Source organism: Dreissena polymorpha, chromosome 1 (assembly GCF_020536995.1).
Source record: "Dreissena polymorpha isolate Duluth1 chromosome 1, UMN_Dpol_1.0, whole genome shotgun sequence".
NCBI lineage: Eukaryota > Metazoa > Mollusca > Bivalvia > Myida > Dreissenidae > Dreissena > Dreissena polymorpha.
Genome location: NC_068355.1, coordinates 3,226,371 through 3,243,180, shown reverse-complemented (window position 1 = coordinate 3,243,180; position 16,810 = coordinate 3,226,371). Strand labels below are relative to the sequence as shown.

The window sequence follows — 16,810 nt, the reverse complement described above, 5'->3', positions numbered from 1 at the left end:
GGCAATACATCGAACGATTTCAATACAATCAAATTCCACGTGAAAAGGTTTGAAAAGAATATAATAAATAAATAAATTATAAGGTTTTCCGACAAAATGTTAATCATTGAGCAAATCGTTTCAAAATAGATTATCGTGTTGGAATCATAAGCAGTCAATATGCGTGCTAAGCTAAGGTTATATACTCATGTACTCCTATAAATATGAGGTCGATTTTCATCGACCTCATATCGTTTAACGTTATTTTGCAATAGCATCGTTCCGACATGAATTCATGTCGAAAGCTTTAACGGCACCAAATTCATATAACAGCACAGAATAATCATGCAATAAATTATTAAACATTAAATATAAACATTATTTTACTAATTGCATTAGAAGAATGTCTATACAAACTTACAAGAAATGATAGTCCAGACCTTAAAACACTACCACTGTTCAAATTCCATATTGTTGCTATATAGCACTGTGTAAATTGAAAGTTGTATAATGTTACCTCATTGGTCGGTTATAAATACATTGCTTCTCTCTATATAGTATTTAGACGAAAATAATAATTTACGTGGAATGTCATATTAGTTTTCCATTAAAACTTTGATCTTGCCGTGTGTGTTTATGGACGTTATTAATTATGTTATAGTTATTTTTGTATTTCATTAAGAATTAGAACATATAGCCCTTTTTGTTAACTGTTTTTAGCAAACGATTCGCGGCTTATTAAGTTAAGCACGGAAAATAGTTAAAGCGACACTTTTATTTAAAGGTTTAATGTGAACAATACTTAGGGGTGTTGCGGCAGTTTATTTAACCGAGGATATATTTATAGCAACACCGATGTTATTATCACAACCCAATAGATTTGTTATCAGAATCATCACAAATTAATGACAGAGTAGGTTCATAATAGGTACTCAGTGGTTCGATCCCAGGTGCGGTTAACTTTTTTTAAATACTTTTTTTTCTTTCTTTTATTTCATTCTTGTTTTTTTTCCATGAGCTTTTTAGTCCTGTTGTGTGCATTAATCAATTTTAAGTATTTAATCAGAAAATTTAAAACATGCCGAAATCTGTCAACAAGTCCCTGTTATTGATGATTAAGGTCGAGTTTGATACTGTATGGTCTTATGTTTGTGATTAAATATTGTATTAGTGTTGTTGTGTTTTAGTAAGCCGTTGTGATCCCAATTAAGATTATAAGCAATATATATATTTTTTTGAATATCTCTAACAGTCTATGTACCGGTACTTGGGTTTCGCCTAATTGCTGTATTGTATGAAATTTGACACAGACGGTAGGGATAGTTAAACAAAAAAAATCTCTGTTTAAAGTACGGTGACCCCCTTTTTATTTTTGTCTTATGATAACAATACGTAGATGAACATATTTGAGCAGTTTCGCAAAAAGTTATTAGATAGAACTTTTTAAAATTCCATTTTTGTGGTTAAAATAGTAAAACATTGATGTGTGTTGGGGTGACATAAACATTATAAAAATTAAATTACTTCAAATTTAACTTGTGTTCTCCATTTTTTTGGTTGTTTGTGGTTTAATTAAATGGTATATGAAATGTATTAGCTTATATAATATCTACATGTTGCCAATTTCATAGGTTATTAATCATTTTTATGCAATTAGAGATTTTTCAGTTTTAATGAAAAAGTACATGTTATAAAATGGTGAATAAAATCAAAACAAGGCCGGTGACCCTATGTTTTTATTCCATTTTTCATATAGTATTTGTATGTAGTACTTGAATAAAAATTTTGAGCAAAAGTTATTAGATGGAAAAAAATCAGCAAACCTGCAGCAACACCCCTTAAATGAAAGCTTTTTTGGTATTAATATATTTTATTGACATGTTAAATTCGATACTTGAAAAGGTGCTTAGTCTTTAAAAAGATGTCGCCGATATTGTTAATTTCAATAACTGTTAATATTCTCAATGTTGTATAAGAAATTGAATAGTTTCACTGAGTTGTATTCCCGCCTAAAATCCGATATCGTAAAACGCGCAACGGTTAAGAATAAGGTTTGAATAAGTTTACGTATTCAGATCCGAATATCAGCAGCTGTGCAAGCTGGGGAGCCCCGTTTTGGCTTTAACAACCGCAAGCGAAACAACATACCTTTTTAAGTCTTGCACTTAGACTCCCTGATCACAGAAATAACATTGAAATCCCCAAACCAAGATAATATTTGTATTTAGAGTAAGGAGTATGCACAAGAGTTAAATTGGTTGATAGAACGAGAAAGGGTAAGTTATCTAAAGGATTTAAGTATAGTGTATGTCCATTAATACAGTGTCGGAGAAAGTTTTCGCTTTTAATTAACTATTTGATTATCAGTTTTATGTTTCGATGATTATTATGTCTCACTCATAATGAGCTTCTCCACCTTTATTCATGATTTAAATTATGTTCATGTACGTTTATGTATGTTTTGTTTACTTGTGAGTGTGTGCGTGTGAGCATTGGGCTGGTTCGTATTTCTGCATTTTTGTTTTCTTTTTGTTGACTTCTTATGAAAATATGTTGTTCTCGTGGGCCTCATATGGCGTATTAGATCGAAATAAACACCTACCATATATTCTTTAAAAATGTTTTATTAAAGGGGCCTTTTCACAGATTTTTGGCGTGTTTTGAAGTTTGTCATTAAATGCTTTATATTGATAAATATAAGCATTGGATCTAAAAAGCTCCAGTAAACAATCAAGAATAAAATTTAAAAAAAGGGAAAAAAAAGTAGCCCGCATCAGGGCTCGAACCAGTGACCCCCGGAGCCCTGGAGTAAAAACCAATTAGACCGCTCGGCCATCCTGCCAAGTATGTTTAAGCGACCTATTTTAAACTTTATATAAACAATCTTCGTAGTTTCACAAAAATAAACGACAACAACAGAATTCTCCAAATTATTCAATCGTTTCGCGTTGCAACGCTTTATAATTTTCAGGTTTTTAAATCGCCAAAAGATGCGTATAATGGCTATATTAGACCATGGTAAATGTTCAGTAATACTGTTTCCTCACAAAACTCATAACTAAAACGAAAATTTGCAAATCTGAAACAACTTTTTTCAAGTTTGTCAATTTACCAAAACGTGAAAAGATCCCTTTAAGTATTATTCCGTGTTTGCTGTCAAACACAGTTTTATTAAAGAATACATTTCATAACGTTGCGCAACAATTAATGATGCATACAACTGGTAGTTTTAACACACACACACATATAGGTTTCATTTAATTAATGAGTACAGAAAGCTAAAAAGTGATGTCGTTTGTTGTACAACAACAATTGGTTATGTGTAACCTATTCAAAAAATAATTTCGTTCAAGATAATTCAATGTAATTCTATAAACGATAAACACACTTCGTGTGTTGTGTATGTTTATTTATAAAATGTACGAAAGTGGTTTAAAAGCACATTTTTTACACATTTAAGAGGTAATCGCTCACATTTATGTCTAATTAATGCTAATTTTATGCATTAGCAAAGATTTAACGAGAAAAACTGAAGTTTAAGTTGAAATCAATTTGCTATAGGAAAACGACGTTAGGCGTTTAGACGTAATCGGTAGATTACGTCTAATTATTCTGACTAATACTCATGTAGTACATGATATGTTCTAGCGCTTCAAACAAAATAAATATATTTCGGAAAATTGAAACAATTAATCTTGCTATAATATAAAATTAATATAAATGAAACATAACATAGTTGTACTTCTTCCTTTAAAATCTATAATCTCTCTCTCTCTCTCTCGCTCACGCTCTCGCTCTCTGCTCTCTCTCTCTCTCTCTCTCTCTCTACTCTCTCTCTCTCTCTCTCCTCTCTCTCTCTCTCTCTCTCTCTCTCTCTCTCTCTCTCTCTCCCTTTCTCTCTCTCTCTCTCTCTCTCTCTCTCCTTTTTTGTTCTCTCTCTCTCTCTCTTCTCTCTCTCTCTCTTCTCCTTTTTGTTTAGAAGTATTACTAACGTTTAGAGCATGATTAAATTTAAAGCAACCAGTTAAATTATTTAAAGTATATACTGAAATAGTTTATGGATATGCCAATTCACTTAAGGAGTACTTTTGAATAATATGTGAACGTATCTTTGAAGGGAATAAGAAAACTACCGACAGGGATTCAAAGTAATCAGTGCGATTTCAATGCAAACAAGTGTGTACACGTAAACAGATAGTAAGCAACCACCTTTGGAAAAGGGGATTCAGATTCCTGCTTTATGCTGACCTTGATGACCCAACAGAGTGCTTACTGGCAAACACAATACTACGGCTTGTAGGGACATGTCTTTGATTATCTAATAATACGAGAATCATTGTCACAAAGAATATGTAATTTGATGGAAAAACGTTCCTGTAATAAAACGTTGCCAGCTCACTGAACGTATTCCATTTTCTAGAAAATATGTCATTTCACAAGCATATGTAAATATTTCGTTAAACCTTTGCAAATAATTGGTTTCACAACATACATAATATGTAATTAAGAATTGTCATATTTTATATGCAAATTTATATAGATAAAAAACGGAGCTACAAACAGCGCATATTTATAAGAAACTGGCCAACATATTTTACTTAAATAACTATTGACCGAGTCTTCAAATAATTATAACCTGAGATGTTATTACATAACGTTGTTACAAATACATATAGAAGTCAATAAGTTTCACCTAGAGTGAGAAATACCATTCAATAAACTGCACGAACACTACATTATATTTCTATTGATGTTTTTCTCTATAAAGGAATAAACATATGATTAACTTTAAATTAATATTCTGCACATATTTAATTTAGTTTGCGTATGTTGGAAATTCACTACACCAACACATGACGGAGTATGGAATGACTTAAACGAGACATATACATGTGCCGTGTGAATTTTTAGCGTGATGCACGAGCGTCGATAATCCGCTTATGTCCGTCTGACATATCATTTGGCAGGTATAGGTCATTTTGACAAGGGAAGTACTATTGTTCCGTTTTCCGGATGATTTTTATGCAATGCTTTCAGAAATTGAGCTGATTGTTTTGGCATGCAACTCTACATACACGCCCTTCAGTAAGGTATGCCGGTCTGTTGAATTTTGGTGTATTTATGGGCCAATGTTTTCCGGATATTTTTTACTCAGCGCTTTCAGATATTGACATGATTGTTGTATATGCATGACCAACATATGGAGTGTAAAATTCGCTCTAGTTCGTTAATTTTTGATGAATATGCAGGCTTTTGACTGATCTAAATTTTTGCCAAGGGAAGTAACAAGCTTTAAAGTAGAAAATTTTAAATCTTTCATTTGGCAGGAGCGGTCGTTTTTACAAGGGAAGTACTATTTTGTAAATCAGCTTCAATTAATAGAATTTAAAAGGCATAGAGATTTGAAACAAAAGTGAAAAAAAACATTTCCATATAATAACTGTTTTCCGGATTTTTTAGGCAACGCTTTCAAGATATTGAGCTGATTTTTGGTAAGCAAATCTACATACTTGCCGAACAGATGAAAATGGAATTTCATTCCGGTCCATCGATTTGTGGTTAAGTTATGGGCATTGGACTTAAAAATATTCTCTATAATAACTGTTTTCCGGAGTTTTTTACGCAACGCTATTATATATTTAGCTTAATTTATGAACGTGAGTCTACCTATATGACCTACATATGAAGTGTGAAATAAGTTCTGGTCCATCTATTTTGGGCGACGTTATAGGCCTTGGACTTTGACATTTCATCATAATTACTGTTTTCCGGAGTTTTGTTAACATAACACTTTCAGCTGTTGAGATGATTTTTGGTATGTGAATCCACCTACATGACCTACAGATGAAGTGTGAAATTTGTTCAGATCAATAGATTTTTGGTTAAGTTATGGGCATTGAAATTCCAATTTTATTCTACAATAACCTCTTTCCGGAGTTTTATTCACGCTTTCATATATTGAGCTCATGGTATGTGAGTTTACCTACATGGGCTACAGACGAAGTGTGAAATCCGTTGCGGTCCATTGATTTTTATCGAAGTATTGGCTTTGGACTTTTTTAGGCAACACTTTCAGATATTGAGCTGATTATTTGGTATTTGAGTATACCAACATGACTTCCAGATGAAGTGTAAGTTTCGTTGTGGTCCATTGATTTTGGGGACTTCAAAGCGCGAAGCGTCCCAGGACCTACCGTTCTCGACATGGTGCTACAAGGCGACAACAAGGTTCACATGCCGGATCATGCAGGATATGATCCGTGTGGATCCGGCATTTATATGGGATTGGGGCTGTGAATGTAAAGCGTGGAGAGGATAACAGTATAATCGAAATTAAATGAACGGTTAGGGTACAGGTACAAGTAATACATCGGAGAATGCCATAAAAAACATTTACAGAGACTGCTGCTCATATAGACACATATTCCAAATGTTAACATGCTTGGTCGAATACAGTTTAAATTTGTTGTTTCGAAACAATGTATCTTTTATTTGTGGCTTTCTGTTTTAACGGAGAGAACGATGACACAACGGAAAGGGTTCATTCTGGGTTATAAATAACGGATAGGGTACAAACAGCTTTTACAGTGTGATTTGTACTCTGGACAACGAAGTGTCATAGACAAATAGTGTTTTGTTTCTACCAAGATCCTAGTTTTTTGGCAGTATTTGTTAAAGCAAATGTATACGAACTACATAAGTTTTATATAAAGTTCGACTATCATTTTTAAAGTTCAATCAATTGAGTGTATCATGGATGCGATCCTGACGCACATAAACCATTAAGTCATGTGTTTTATCCAATATCTACACGTTTGGTAACGCCCATCACATATTCATTTCAAACCAAAGATAACCAATCGTTCCCATCTATGACAATTTCACGTAACTAAAATGAATGGTATCGTTTGTGAATTTAACATGGTTTTAAGGTGGCAACTGGATTTGTTTCCAAATGTTAATGTATTTTTTTCTCCAGAATCAAGACCATTCCGGGGTAAGTCTTATCCATGTATGATACATGATCTCCAGTTTTTAACCAAGTCCTTAACACGTCACAAAGCGTGATGAAAACTAAAGACTCGTGGAATTTCATAAAAACTTATTACTAATTATTGATCGCACTTGTTTTTTTATGAAATTCCAAGAGTGTTAAGTTTTATTATGCTGCGGTATTTTTACATGAACTTGTTTTAAACAAATACATATGAGTAACTGAATACTATGTCACCCATGTGAAATCATATAACAGCAGATGGTTGAAATAAAATTTAATATAAAACCTTACTAAAATTTAAAGTTGGCTCCTGTGGGATCTACGTTTTCAAGCCGTCAAACTTTCCCTTCAAATCCAGACTACTAGCTACGGACCATGTAAGATATCAGTTTATCATCGATTCACCAATAAACTGAAACAATATTCAAAAAAAGAGACTGGAGCGAACGTAAAGATCGGCAAGCAATTCGTATCGACCAACAGTCTTTGCACAATGTTAGTGAAAGTTCTTCGGTATTTTGTATGTTTTGCAATTACGAAGGATTATTAAAAGAAACGTAATGTCTCTGATAAAAATGTTGTTTTTCTCAGGATACTAGTCATGACAGGATTGGAAGGATGACTCTACTACGGGGCGTATGTTGAGAACAAACACCCATGGGGTTCGCTTGATTTGAAATATACAGTGTCAATGTTACGTACTTTCAGCTAATTGACAAGAACTACCAAAATGACTGTTATTTAATCTTTATAAGTTATGGCTTGTTAAAATAGGTAAATATTTAAATTTTCAGAAACAGCGCGAGATGTAAACCATTTCACAAGGTTTACGCCAATTCGGAATGTGTCCGTAATGCCTTAGTAGCCGTCGCATTTGTAGCGGACCTCCAGATACTTGTAGGTACCGAAGCAGGGGTCTCCAAATATAGAGTTGGTGGCTTCAAGAGTGCACGACTTTTTATCCTGGCAGCATCGCTTAACAATCGACAGGCTCCTTGGTTCCCGGCAGTTATCAGTGAGTATGTATGGATTGTGGCAGGTTCCTCTGTTAGTCCTACCGTAATTCGCCGACAAAATGTTGAGATTTAAACCCGGCGGGCAATTTAGTGTTTCTCTGTTGTTTTCGCAGATTATCTCAGTTCTTGGTTCTGTAGCAAAACAGTATTTTAGTCAATATAAATCATAAAGATAGATAAGTGTTTGCTACTTTTCGATACAGGATTTAAATTACTAAGCCCGGGTTATATTTCAGTTATAAACAATCTACAACGCACGATTGCCTATCCTATCTAGTTATTTCGAATCATTCACAAAAAGCCGTTGCACAAAGAGTGAGGCGGTTACCATGCTTGTATTCTAAATGGTAGATAAACAGTAAACTGATTGCGGATTCTCGTCGAATAAACGTGTACCGAATTGATTTAACTCGGAACTCGTGCGCTGTGGGTTTTCCGATTTCTGAGCGCGCACGGTAGGTACAAACAATTTTTACTATAGTAATGATCAGTAACGTCGATGTCCGATTTGCTTAAAGTCTAAATACACTGTTCAGATGTACAGCCGCCTATACGAATGGGTCCAGAAGCTAAGATCCTTAGACACGAAAAACAGACTTTGTTAGCTGTATGATAATGAATGAACATATACAAACGGATTGGCATATGCAATATTTCTTCTGAAACACATTATTCATGTTCTTTTTTTTTCGGCATACTTTATAGATATAGCAAATAAAAGTAATGTATGTTAAAGCTCGTTAGTGATGTGCATTCTCATCTTAAAGTCTTAGTCTTTAGCGAATAATTTTCGTTACTTTTCAAATTAGATTAAAGAAAAGCATCACAATAGAGCTATATCAATAGACATATAAATATCCAACTGATATGGAACGATATATTAGTTCTAGTACTACGAATGGACTGAGAATAGTAAGGTTGTTGTTGTTTGGTACTTGTCTATTTGATTTTAAATATATTTGAATAGTATAATATATATATATGATGGAGTCAATGTCTTGGTAGTCGTTTACAAACTTTCATTAAAACTGCATGCTCAGGCCTACGCACAGTATATGCAATGACATAGTTACGTGACCGAAGCTGTGTACGTGTACATGCAGCATTATATCGTGTTACATAGTATTCCTATCAATTAAACACGATCGAGATTAGTTCATCTAAAGAAAAATGATTCAACCATAGTATTTTTTTATCAACTATAACGAACGTTTGAGCAGAAAAAGTGGTGTTTACAATTCAGCGATAAGAGAAATTATTGATTCACTCTCTTTTAAAATATTCTAGTCAGCTTTTGTTTGTTCCTACCGCGCGTGCTCAAATATCGGAAACCCCAGATTGGAACATTGGGGCATTATTAATGTTTATTGTTGCTTTGCACATGATCTTTGTTGAATTAGTGCTGTATAAGGAGGAACTTAACTTTTTTTCTCTCGTATTTATTTAGTAGAAAATAACCACCGTGTCACGTAATCGTTCATAGTTCATGGTCGACACATAGTTTCTAGCAATGTTCATTACTCTTAAATTACTGGTGTGTAGCCTATGATTCGATTTCTCGTCATGCGCGTATTGCCATGATGACGAGATTTGCATTAACTACCATTTTCTCGTGTCGCGCATGGGACAAGTCCGTCCCTCTCTATTAATGCTGGTTTCTTTGCATAATGTAGGATAAAATATTTAACAACACATATATCAGTTTCTAGTCCAATTTAATGTCTAACATACTTAACATTTTCAGTTATTCAAATACAGTCTGATAGCTACATGACCGTATCTTTCTCGATCCGTTCGCCTCCAAGTCTAAACGCTAACTCTATTTCCGTTTAACATTTGCCCCGTGAAACTCAGTTATGAATCCCATTGGTGAGTGTTCTATACGTGCTTGTTGCTGGTTGGCTAGATTACTAAAGATACTGAATCAATGAAGGCCTGGGAACGGGATAAACAAACCACCCAAATATTTACAAGCTTTATCCAACCTTTTGATGAGAGATTTAACTGTATAAACACTTTTGCTTGAGCAATACAAACATACCCGGCCTTGTGTCAACTATACTATTCTTTAATATGTCCCTCATCGATAAGCTTATTTGTACATATGTGCACTTTGTGACTGTCATGTTTACTGGCCCTTTTGATAAAATGTTTAATATTTCTTACATAAGGTAAACCCACTTCAATATTTCTTACATGAGGTAAACCTACATATTCCACCTACAATTTCTAACCATAATGTGACAATCGAAACAAGTGATACAATAAGCATGTCTGTATACATTTTGAAGCCTATATAACGCTCAAAATCAACATAAATTTCGTAATGTATTTCGTAAAATAAAGACAACACCTAAACAATTAGTGTTTCTTATAGCAATAGTCACAGTTTCAACGCTAGATGTTGTATGATTACATAGATTTTTTGTAGATAGCAAATGCTGGTTTTTATTTATTTGTGAGACAATTAATTCCATTTTAATTTCCCGCGAGTATATCTATTCATACGACACACGAACAGTAATATGGTACAATGTTAGTGTTCATGTTTCGTATGAATATATATTGTTGCGGGAAATTAAAATAGGATTAAATATGCAAAACAATAATAAAACGAGCATTTTGTATCTACAAATATCTATTTTACCAGGCCACATCTGGCGTTGAAATTTCGGCAATTGCCATAAGGAACACTGTTTTTTAATTGTTTAACTTTATTTTACGGAATATTGTACGAAATTTTTGTAGTTATAGGGCTTTAAAAGTACCGTCAACCTGGACGACGAAGAACAAAAAAGTTGTAAAATACCGTATTTTTTACAATTATTAGTTTACATTGATTAAAATATCACGACATGACTTGAACAAAGACCATATTTTCAGTATACTCGGTAATACAATTTCGCGATATAAAATCACACTATAAATAACGCAAGTAGATTTATCATGATATATATAAAATACATAAAATTCACTACGCATGCACAATTTGCATTCCTGGGTTTAACACGTGACGATGGTGATAAATTTACTAGTGTTAAATGGTAGTTACCTGGTACCGGTACCCAGTACAATTTATTACCGATTTAATATCAGCTTGCTCTCACAAAATAAGGAATAACGGAGATATCGGCGAATAAAACGATATATTTTCAAAAGTTTGATTACTCTTTTAATATTAATTTATTGACAAATATAAAAAGACTTGCTTAGTCCCTCTTTTTAAACATTCCTCTTGTGTCAATATTATAGTGATGGGATATGTAAGAAAAATACAAACAATGCCTTTTTTTCGAACAACGCACTAAATGTTATTGGAGCATGCGCCTTCAAAAGAGCCCTACCTTTTTATATATAGACACATGACAATATTTTGTATTATATTTAATGTATTAAGACGATGTACATTTGTATAAGTCTTAATAAACCGCCTGTTCTGTTCTGTTATGTTCTTTAACTGATAGTTTTACCCATATACACGCCCTTTCTGAATAGTGAGCATTTATAAAATTTTAGTATAATTACTGTTGTTCCGCGATCACAAAAAGTTTCCCGGACACAACTTTATATGAGCTGTGCTCTGTGAAAAGGGGGTAAATTGTGCGTAAATTGTAGTTCCAGATTAGTCTATGCAGTCTGTATGATATTTTTTGTTTCAATAATTTTGTTTTAGCAAAAACTGAGTTTTTGCGAAAAGTGTCGTCCCTGATTAGCCTGCGCGGACTGCACAGGCTTATATGGGACTACAATTTACGCACATTCATTAAACCCCCGTTTCACAAAGCACGGCTCAATTATATTTTTGAAGTAACGAATAAATAGCGTTTATTCTGGAGTTCTATTTTGCGTGCTTGAATGTAATTCAGGCAATCAAACGATCTTTAGTGACTCAATGGCAATTTCTTTTATTGTCGTTTTGCCATACTATAAATATATACTACTCAAAATTTGCTAAAGATAACTTTTTATTTTCACATTATTTTCAATTTAATTTACATTAGTAATTGCAGGTTTTGATATTAGAATGTGTGTTTTTTATTATATTTTTTTTATGTATTGATTTATCATTGATGCATGACGCTGGCCGAATCTAGCTAGGGGTGAACTTCAAATTATACATACTATAAAAAGTGATCCTTAGCTAATTTTGAGTAGTATATTTGACTAGCTGACATCGCTTACCTCTTGGATTGCCGTAATACGTCCCTCCGATACAATGCATTATACTGACGACCACAGCTAGAACAAGTATCTGGGCCTGCAAGATTTTGAAGACATGTGTTAGCCCATACAATTGTTTCACAAATCATACCTTCACTTATGTCAAGAATGGGTAATCATTCTTGCACGAATGGTTGATCATTCTTGCACATTATATACTAAACTCTGTGCAAAAAACATAATTACAATAATGAACATAAAAACATGTTACACATGAGATTTACCATGAAACTTATGTGAAAGTGAAAGTATATGTAAACAGTATGCTAATTGGCATAAATATAAGCTTTCAAGCAAAGAATTAGATACGGTTCTTGCTTTAATTTAAACATATTTTATTTCCATAAGAATGACATTTATACAAATTTACACATTTAGTCCATACAAACACAACGGAAAAAGGGTTAGACATATAGTTCTACAACATTTTCGAGGGTCTTTCCCTTGGGAAAGATTTAACTTATTTTGATGGCGACATACATGCACACATTATAATGATGTCATTAACAGATATTATTATAATGAAGAAAGGTATAATAATAATAACAATACTTATATAATATTACTACTAATTATACTAAAAATTATAATATCCATGCTTCTAATGATAATATTAAACGATAGTTATAAAAATACAAATAATTAAAGTAAGAAGTTTTAAGTCCTGCCAAGAATAAAAATATTGTTTATTAAGTTATAACTACATGTGTCGTATTAATATATTTGTGAGCTTTCCTAAAAAAGAAGGTGTTGTTCATTTATCTAGCGAGGGCTTACCAAAAAGGAGCAGTTCCTAATTAAGGGGAAAAAATGGTCGTAGTGCAGTAAAGAGCTATTCGCAGCAAACGGTAATTAGGACAATAAAAATAGTAATGTTGAACAATGTCAACCCCATGGCCGCACGTACAAAAGAAAGTGTTAGCTGAATGCTAATTAAAAAGGTGTGATTTTAAGTTGCAGTTATTTCGTAAACGGGCATGTACAGTCGATGAGTTGCTATCTCCGGTGTTAAAGTACTGGGGATAGTCGTCGCATAAATTATTTAATTCTTTTACTGAAGATTTAAATTTTGCGATGGTGTGAATTTTTCGGAAAGCCTTTTGTAAGGTATTTCATTAATTAATAGCAGATGGTAAAATGGAGCGTGGATTAATTAAAGTTCTTCTTGATAGAGTAATAAAGCCTTCCTCGTTGCTAAGATTTCGAGATGACTGTTCATGAACTGCTTGTGGAAGAAGGTTTGTTGGGTAATTTGGATATTAAAGTGATATTAGGGGCATTTTTTCACTGTTGAATTGAGCTGAAAAGAATTAACATGTCAAAAGAGTTTTTTTAAAATGTGGTTACTGACCAATTATCTGCAACTCATATTGCTACCAGTTGTTTATAAAAAAAATATATATTATATTCGATATTTAACACTCACCCAGTCCTCTAAGCCGAAATGATCCGTAAAACAAAATAGTGCCTTTGCGTCGTATGAACGAATCTGCACTTAAGCTTGATTTAGATTCACATTGTAAATCGAATCATTTCTGGCGTCAGTTGTCAAAACGAAAGTACGGTTGATATTCAAATGCATTATTTGTCTATTTCCGGGATATTGTTTTAGCATGTTGATGCTGCATGAACAAATATAAGTGCATATGGAGTGAAAACACCAAAAATAAACAACGGTTGCGATAGACACCTATAAACTGTTAGATGACCATAATACCACTTTAAGTTCTACGGATCATTATACCCCCACCAACGAAGTTTAGGGGGATATATAGGAGTGAACTTGTCTGTCGGTCGGTCGGTCTGTCTGTATGTCTGTCGGTCCGTATTAAGTGTCCGCTCTCTAATTCAAGTAGTATTCATCCGATCTTCACCAAATTTGGTCAGAAAATGTATCTACATGATGCCTAGGCCAAGTTCGAACATGGGCCTTGCCGGGTAAAAAACTAGGTCACGGGGTCACTTAGTGCGTTTTAAACACTGAGCATGCTGTCCTCTCTCTTATTCAAGTGGTTTTCATCCGATCTTCGTCAAACTTGGTCAGAAGTTGTATCTAGATGATCTTAAGGCCAAGTTCAAACATGGGCCTTGCCGGGTCATAAACTAGGTCACGGGGTCACTTAGTGCGTTTAAACATTCAGCATGTTGTCCGCTCTCTAATTCAAGTAGTTTTCATCCGATCTTCACGAAACTTGGTCAGAAGTTGTATCTAGATGATCTTAAGGCCAAGTTCGAACATGGGCCTTGCCGAGTCAAAAACTAGGTCACGGGGTCACTTAGTACGTAGTACACATTGAGCATGGTGTCCGCTCTCTATTTCAAGTAAATTAAATCCGATCTTCACCACACTTGGTCAGTAGTTGTAACTAGATGATGTGTAGGTCAAGTTCGAACATGGGCCATGCCGGGTCAAAAACAAGGTCACGGGGTCACTCGGTGTGTTTTAAACCTCACCATGTTGTCCGCTCTCTAATTCAAGTAGTTTTTATCCAACCTTCACCAAAATTGATCAGAAGTTGTATCTTGATAATGTCTAGGGAAAGTTTGAATATGGGTCATGCCGGGTCAGAAACAAAGTCACTAGGTCACTTAGTGCGTTTTAAACATCACAATGTTGTCCGCTCTCTAATTCTAGTAGTTTGCATCTAATTTTCACCAAACTTGGTCGAAAGTTGTATCTAGATGATGTCTAGGTCAAGTTTGAATATGGGTCATGCCGAGTCAAAAACAAGGTCACGGGGTATCTTAGTGCGTTTTAAACCTCACCATGTTTTCCGCTTTCTAATTCAAGTAGTTTTCATCCAATCATCACCAAACTTGGTCACACGTTTTATCTAAATGATCTCTAGGACAAGTTTGAACATGGGCGATTCCGGGCCTAAAACTAGGTCACGGGGTCACATAGTGCGTTTTTTAACATTCAACATGGTGTCCGCCCTATAGTTCAAGTAGTTTACATGCGATCTTTACCAAACTTGGTCAGAAGTTTAATGGAGATGATTTTAAGGCCAAGTTAGAACATGGGCCTTTCTGGGTCAAAAACTAGGTCAAGGGGTCACTTAGTGCATTTTAAAAATTGAGCATGGTGTCCGCTGTTTTTTGTGAAGACGACATGCAAAATATGTGTCAATGCGGCATGTGGGGGTATTCGTCACGTCTTTGACAAAACTCTAGTTGTAATTTCCTGCCACGATATCTATTCGTACGACACACGAACACTAACTCCGATTCTAATAAAAAGACGAATGCTTCGGTTATTGTAGGAAAATATTTACGAAATATCGTCGTTACAATCGGCTCGGGCGCTAATTTGTCTGCTGCATTTTATGAAATTCGTCTTCAATATATTTTTATGCCCCCGGTAGGGTGGCATATAGTATTTAACTGTCTGGCCGTCAGTCCGTCCGAAAACTTTAACATTGGCCATAACTTTTTGCAATATTGAAGATAGCAACTTCATATTTGGCATGCAAGTGTATCTCATGGAGCTGCTAATTTTGAATGGTGAAATATCAAGGTAAAGGTCATCCTTCAAGGTCACAAGTCAAAAAAATACAATCCAAGGGAATTAATAAGCTTTAAAAGGGAGATAATTTCTAAACCTGCCAAATGATATATTGAAATTTTATTTCAAAACGGCGCAATATGAGGCATTGTTTTATGACAAACACATTTCTTGTTCTTGCCTATTTTGTGTTATTGTAACATATGTTTATCAATATATAACAATTTAACACATATAAAAATCGTATAATCTCGCTTTAATTGACATCACGAGTGAGAATGAGAGTGAAGTAGATTACATACACGAATATAACATTAAACAACCAAATGCACACATAATACAATAACCCGCAAAAAGGGCATATGATTATATCACAAACATTTTTTAAAGAAAAACAGCACTGCCTCAGTTTATCCGAAGTAAAATAATATACATTACTTAAAAATGTGTAGGTTATGTATATACAAGATATTGATCGGATAGAGGCCCTTTTTATTTAAAAAGCTAAAATACAAAGCTAACTTCGACATAGTTCATGATTATAACGTGGAAACATGTGGACGTATTTTTTATAACGGAACAGCATTTTGAGAAAATGTTGAAAAGTAAAAGAAGAAATATTCATGTTAAAGACATGCCGCGTTAGCAAAATTAATTTTGGATAACAAACGGTTGTTACAAGCATACTTTGAGTACAAACAATTTGAAAATGAGTAAAAGAACATTATAAAACTACAAGAATACAATACGTGTGAATATTAACTGAGTGTCAAGAGGCAATAATTTCTGATTTCAAATAAGAATTGTTTTTCCAATGAACCATCCTTATTGTAATGATTAGGAGTTAATGATATCAGGATCCGGTAGAAGCAATCATACAATTTACCACAGTATAAAAGCATATAGTTCACCCTTCTTACAGCAGAAAAACTCTTCTGCCATCGTATATCATCATATAATACACCTAAATGTAAAGAATTATAAGATGCATATTATAAATATGTGTGTTACAAAAACTAACCTCAAACTGTACATACCATGTTTTTTAATCTTCAATGGTGCTATACGAAAGGTGCTCCGAGAAAATGTGTG

General features: G+C 33.9%; 1 protein-coding gene across 1 annotated transcript; it reads right to left on the bottom strand.

The window, feature by feature from the left end:
• Window positions 1-7,498: 7,498 nt before the first annotated feature.
• On the bottom strand, window positions 7,499-16,810 carry LOC127868782 (L-rhamnose-binding lectin ELEL-1-like). The gene is made up of 3 exons (XM_052410858.1): window positions 16,756-16,810; window positions 12,175-12,250; window positions 7,499-8,124 (listed from the first exon to the last, which is right to left on the bottom strand). Exons 1-3 carry the CDS (start codon window positions 16,756-16,758, stop codon window positions 7,835-7,837), a joined length of 369 nt encoding a protein of 122 aa, XP_052266818.1. The 5' UTR covers window positions 16,759-16,810; the 3' UTR covers window positions 7,499-7,834.

Bases quoted from the DNA above. Each gene is read 5' to 3' on its own strand.
- LOC127868782 (XM_052410858.1), bottom strand. The intron at 8,125-12,174 runs GTAAGCGATGTC...GTTTTGCTACAG, and splicing joins GTATTACGGCAATCCAAGAG to AACCAAGAACTGAGATAATC.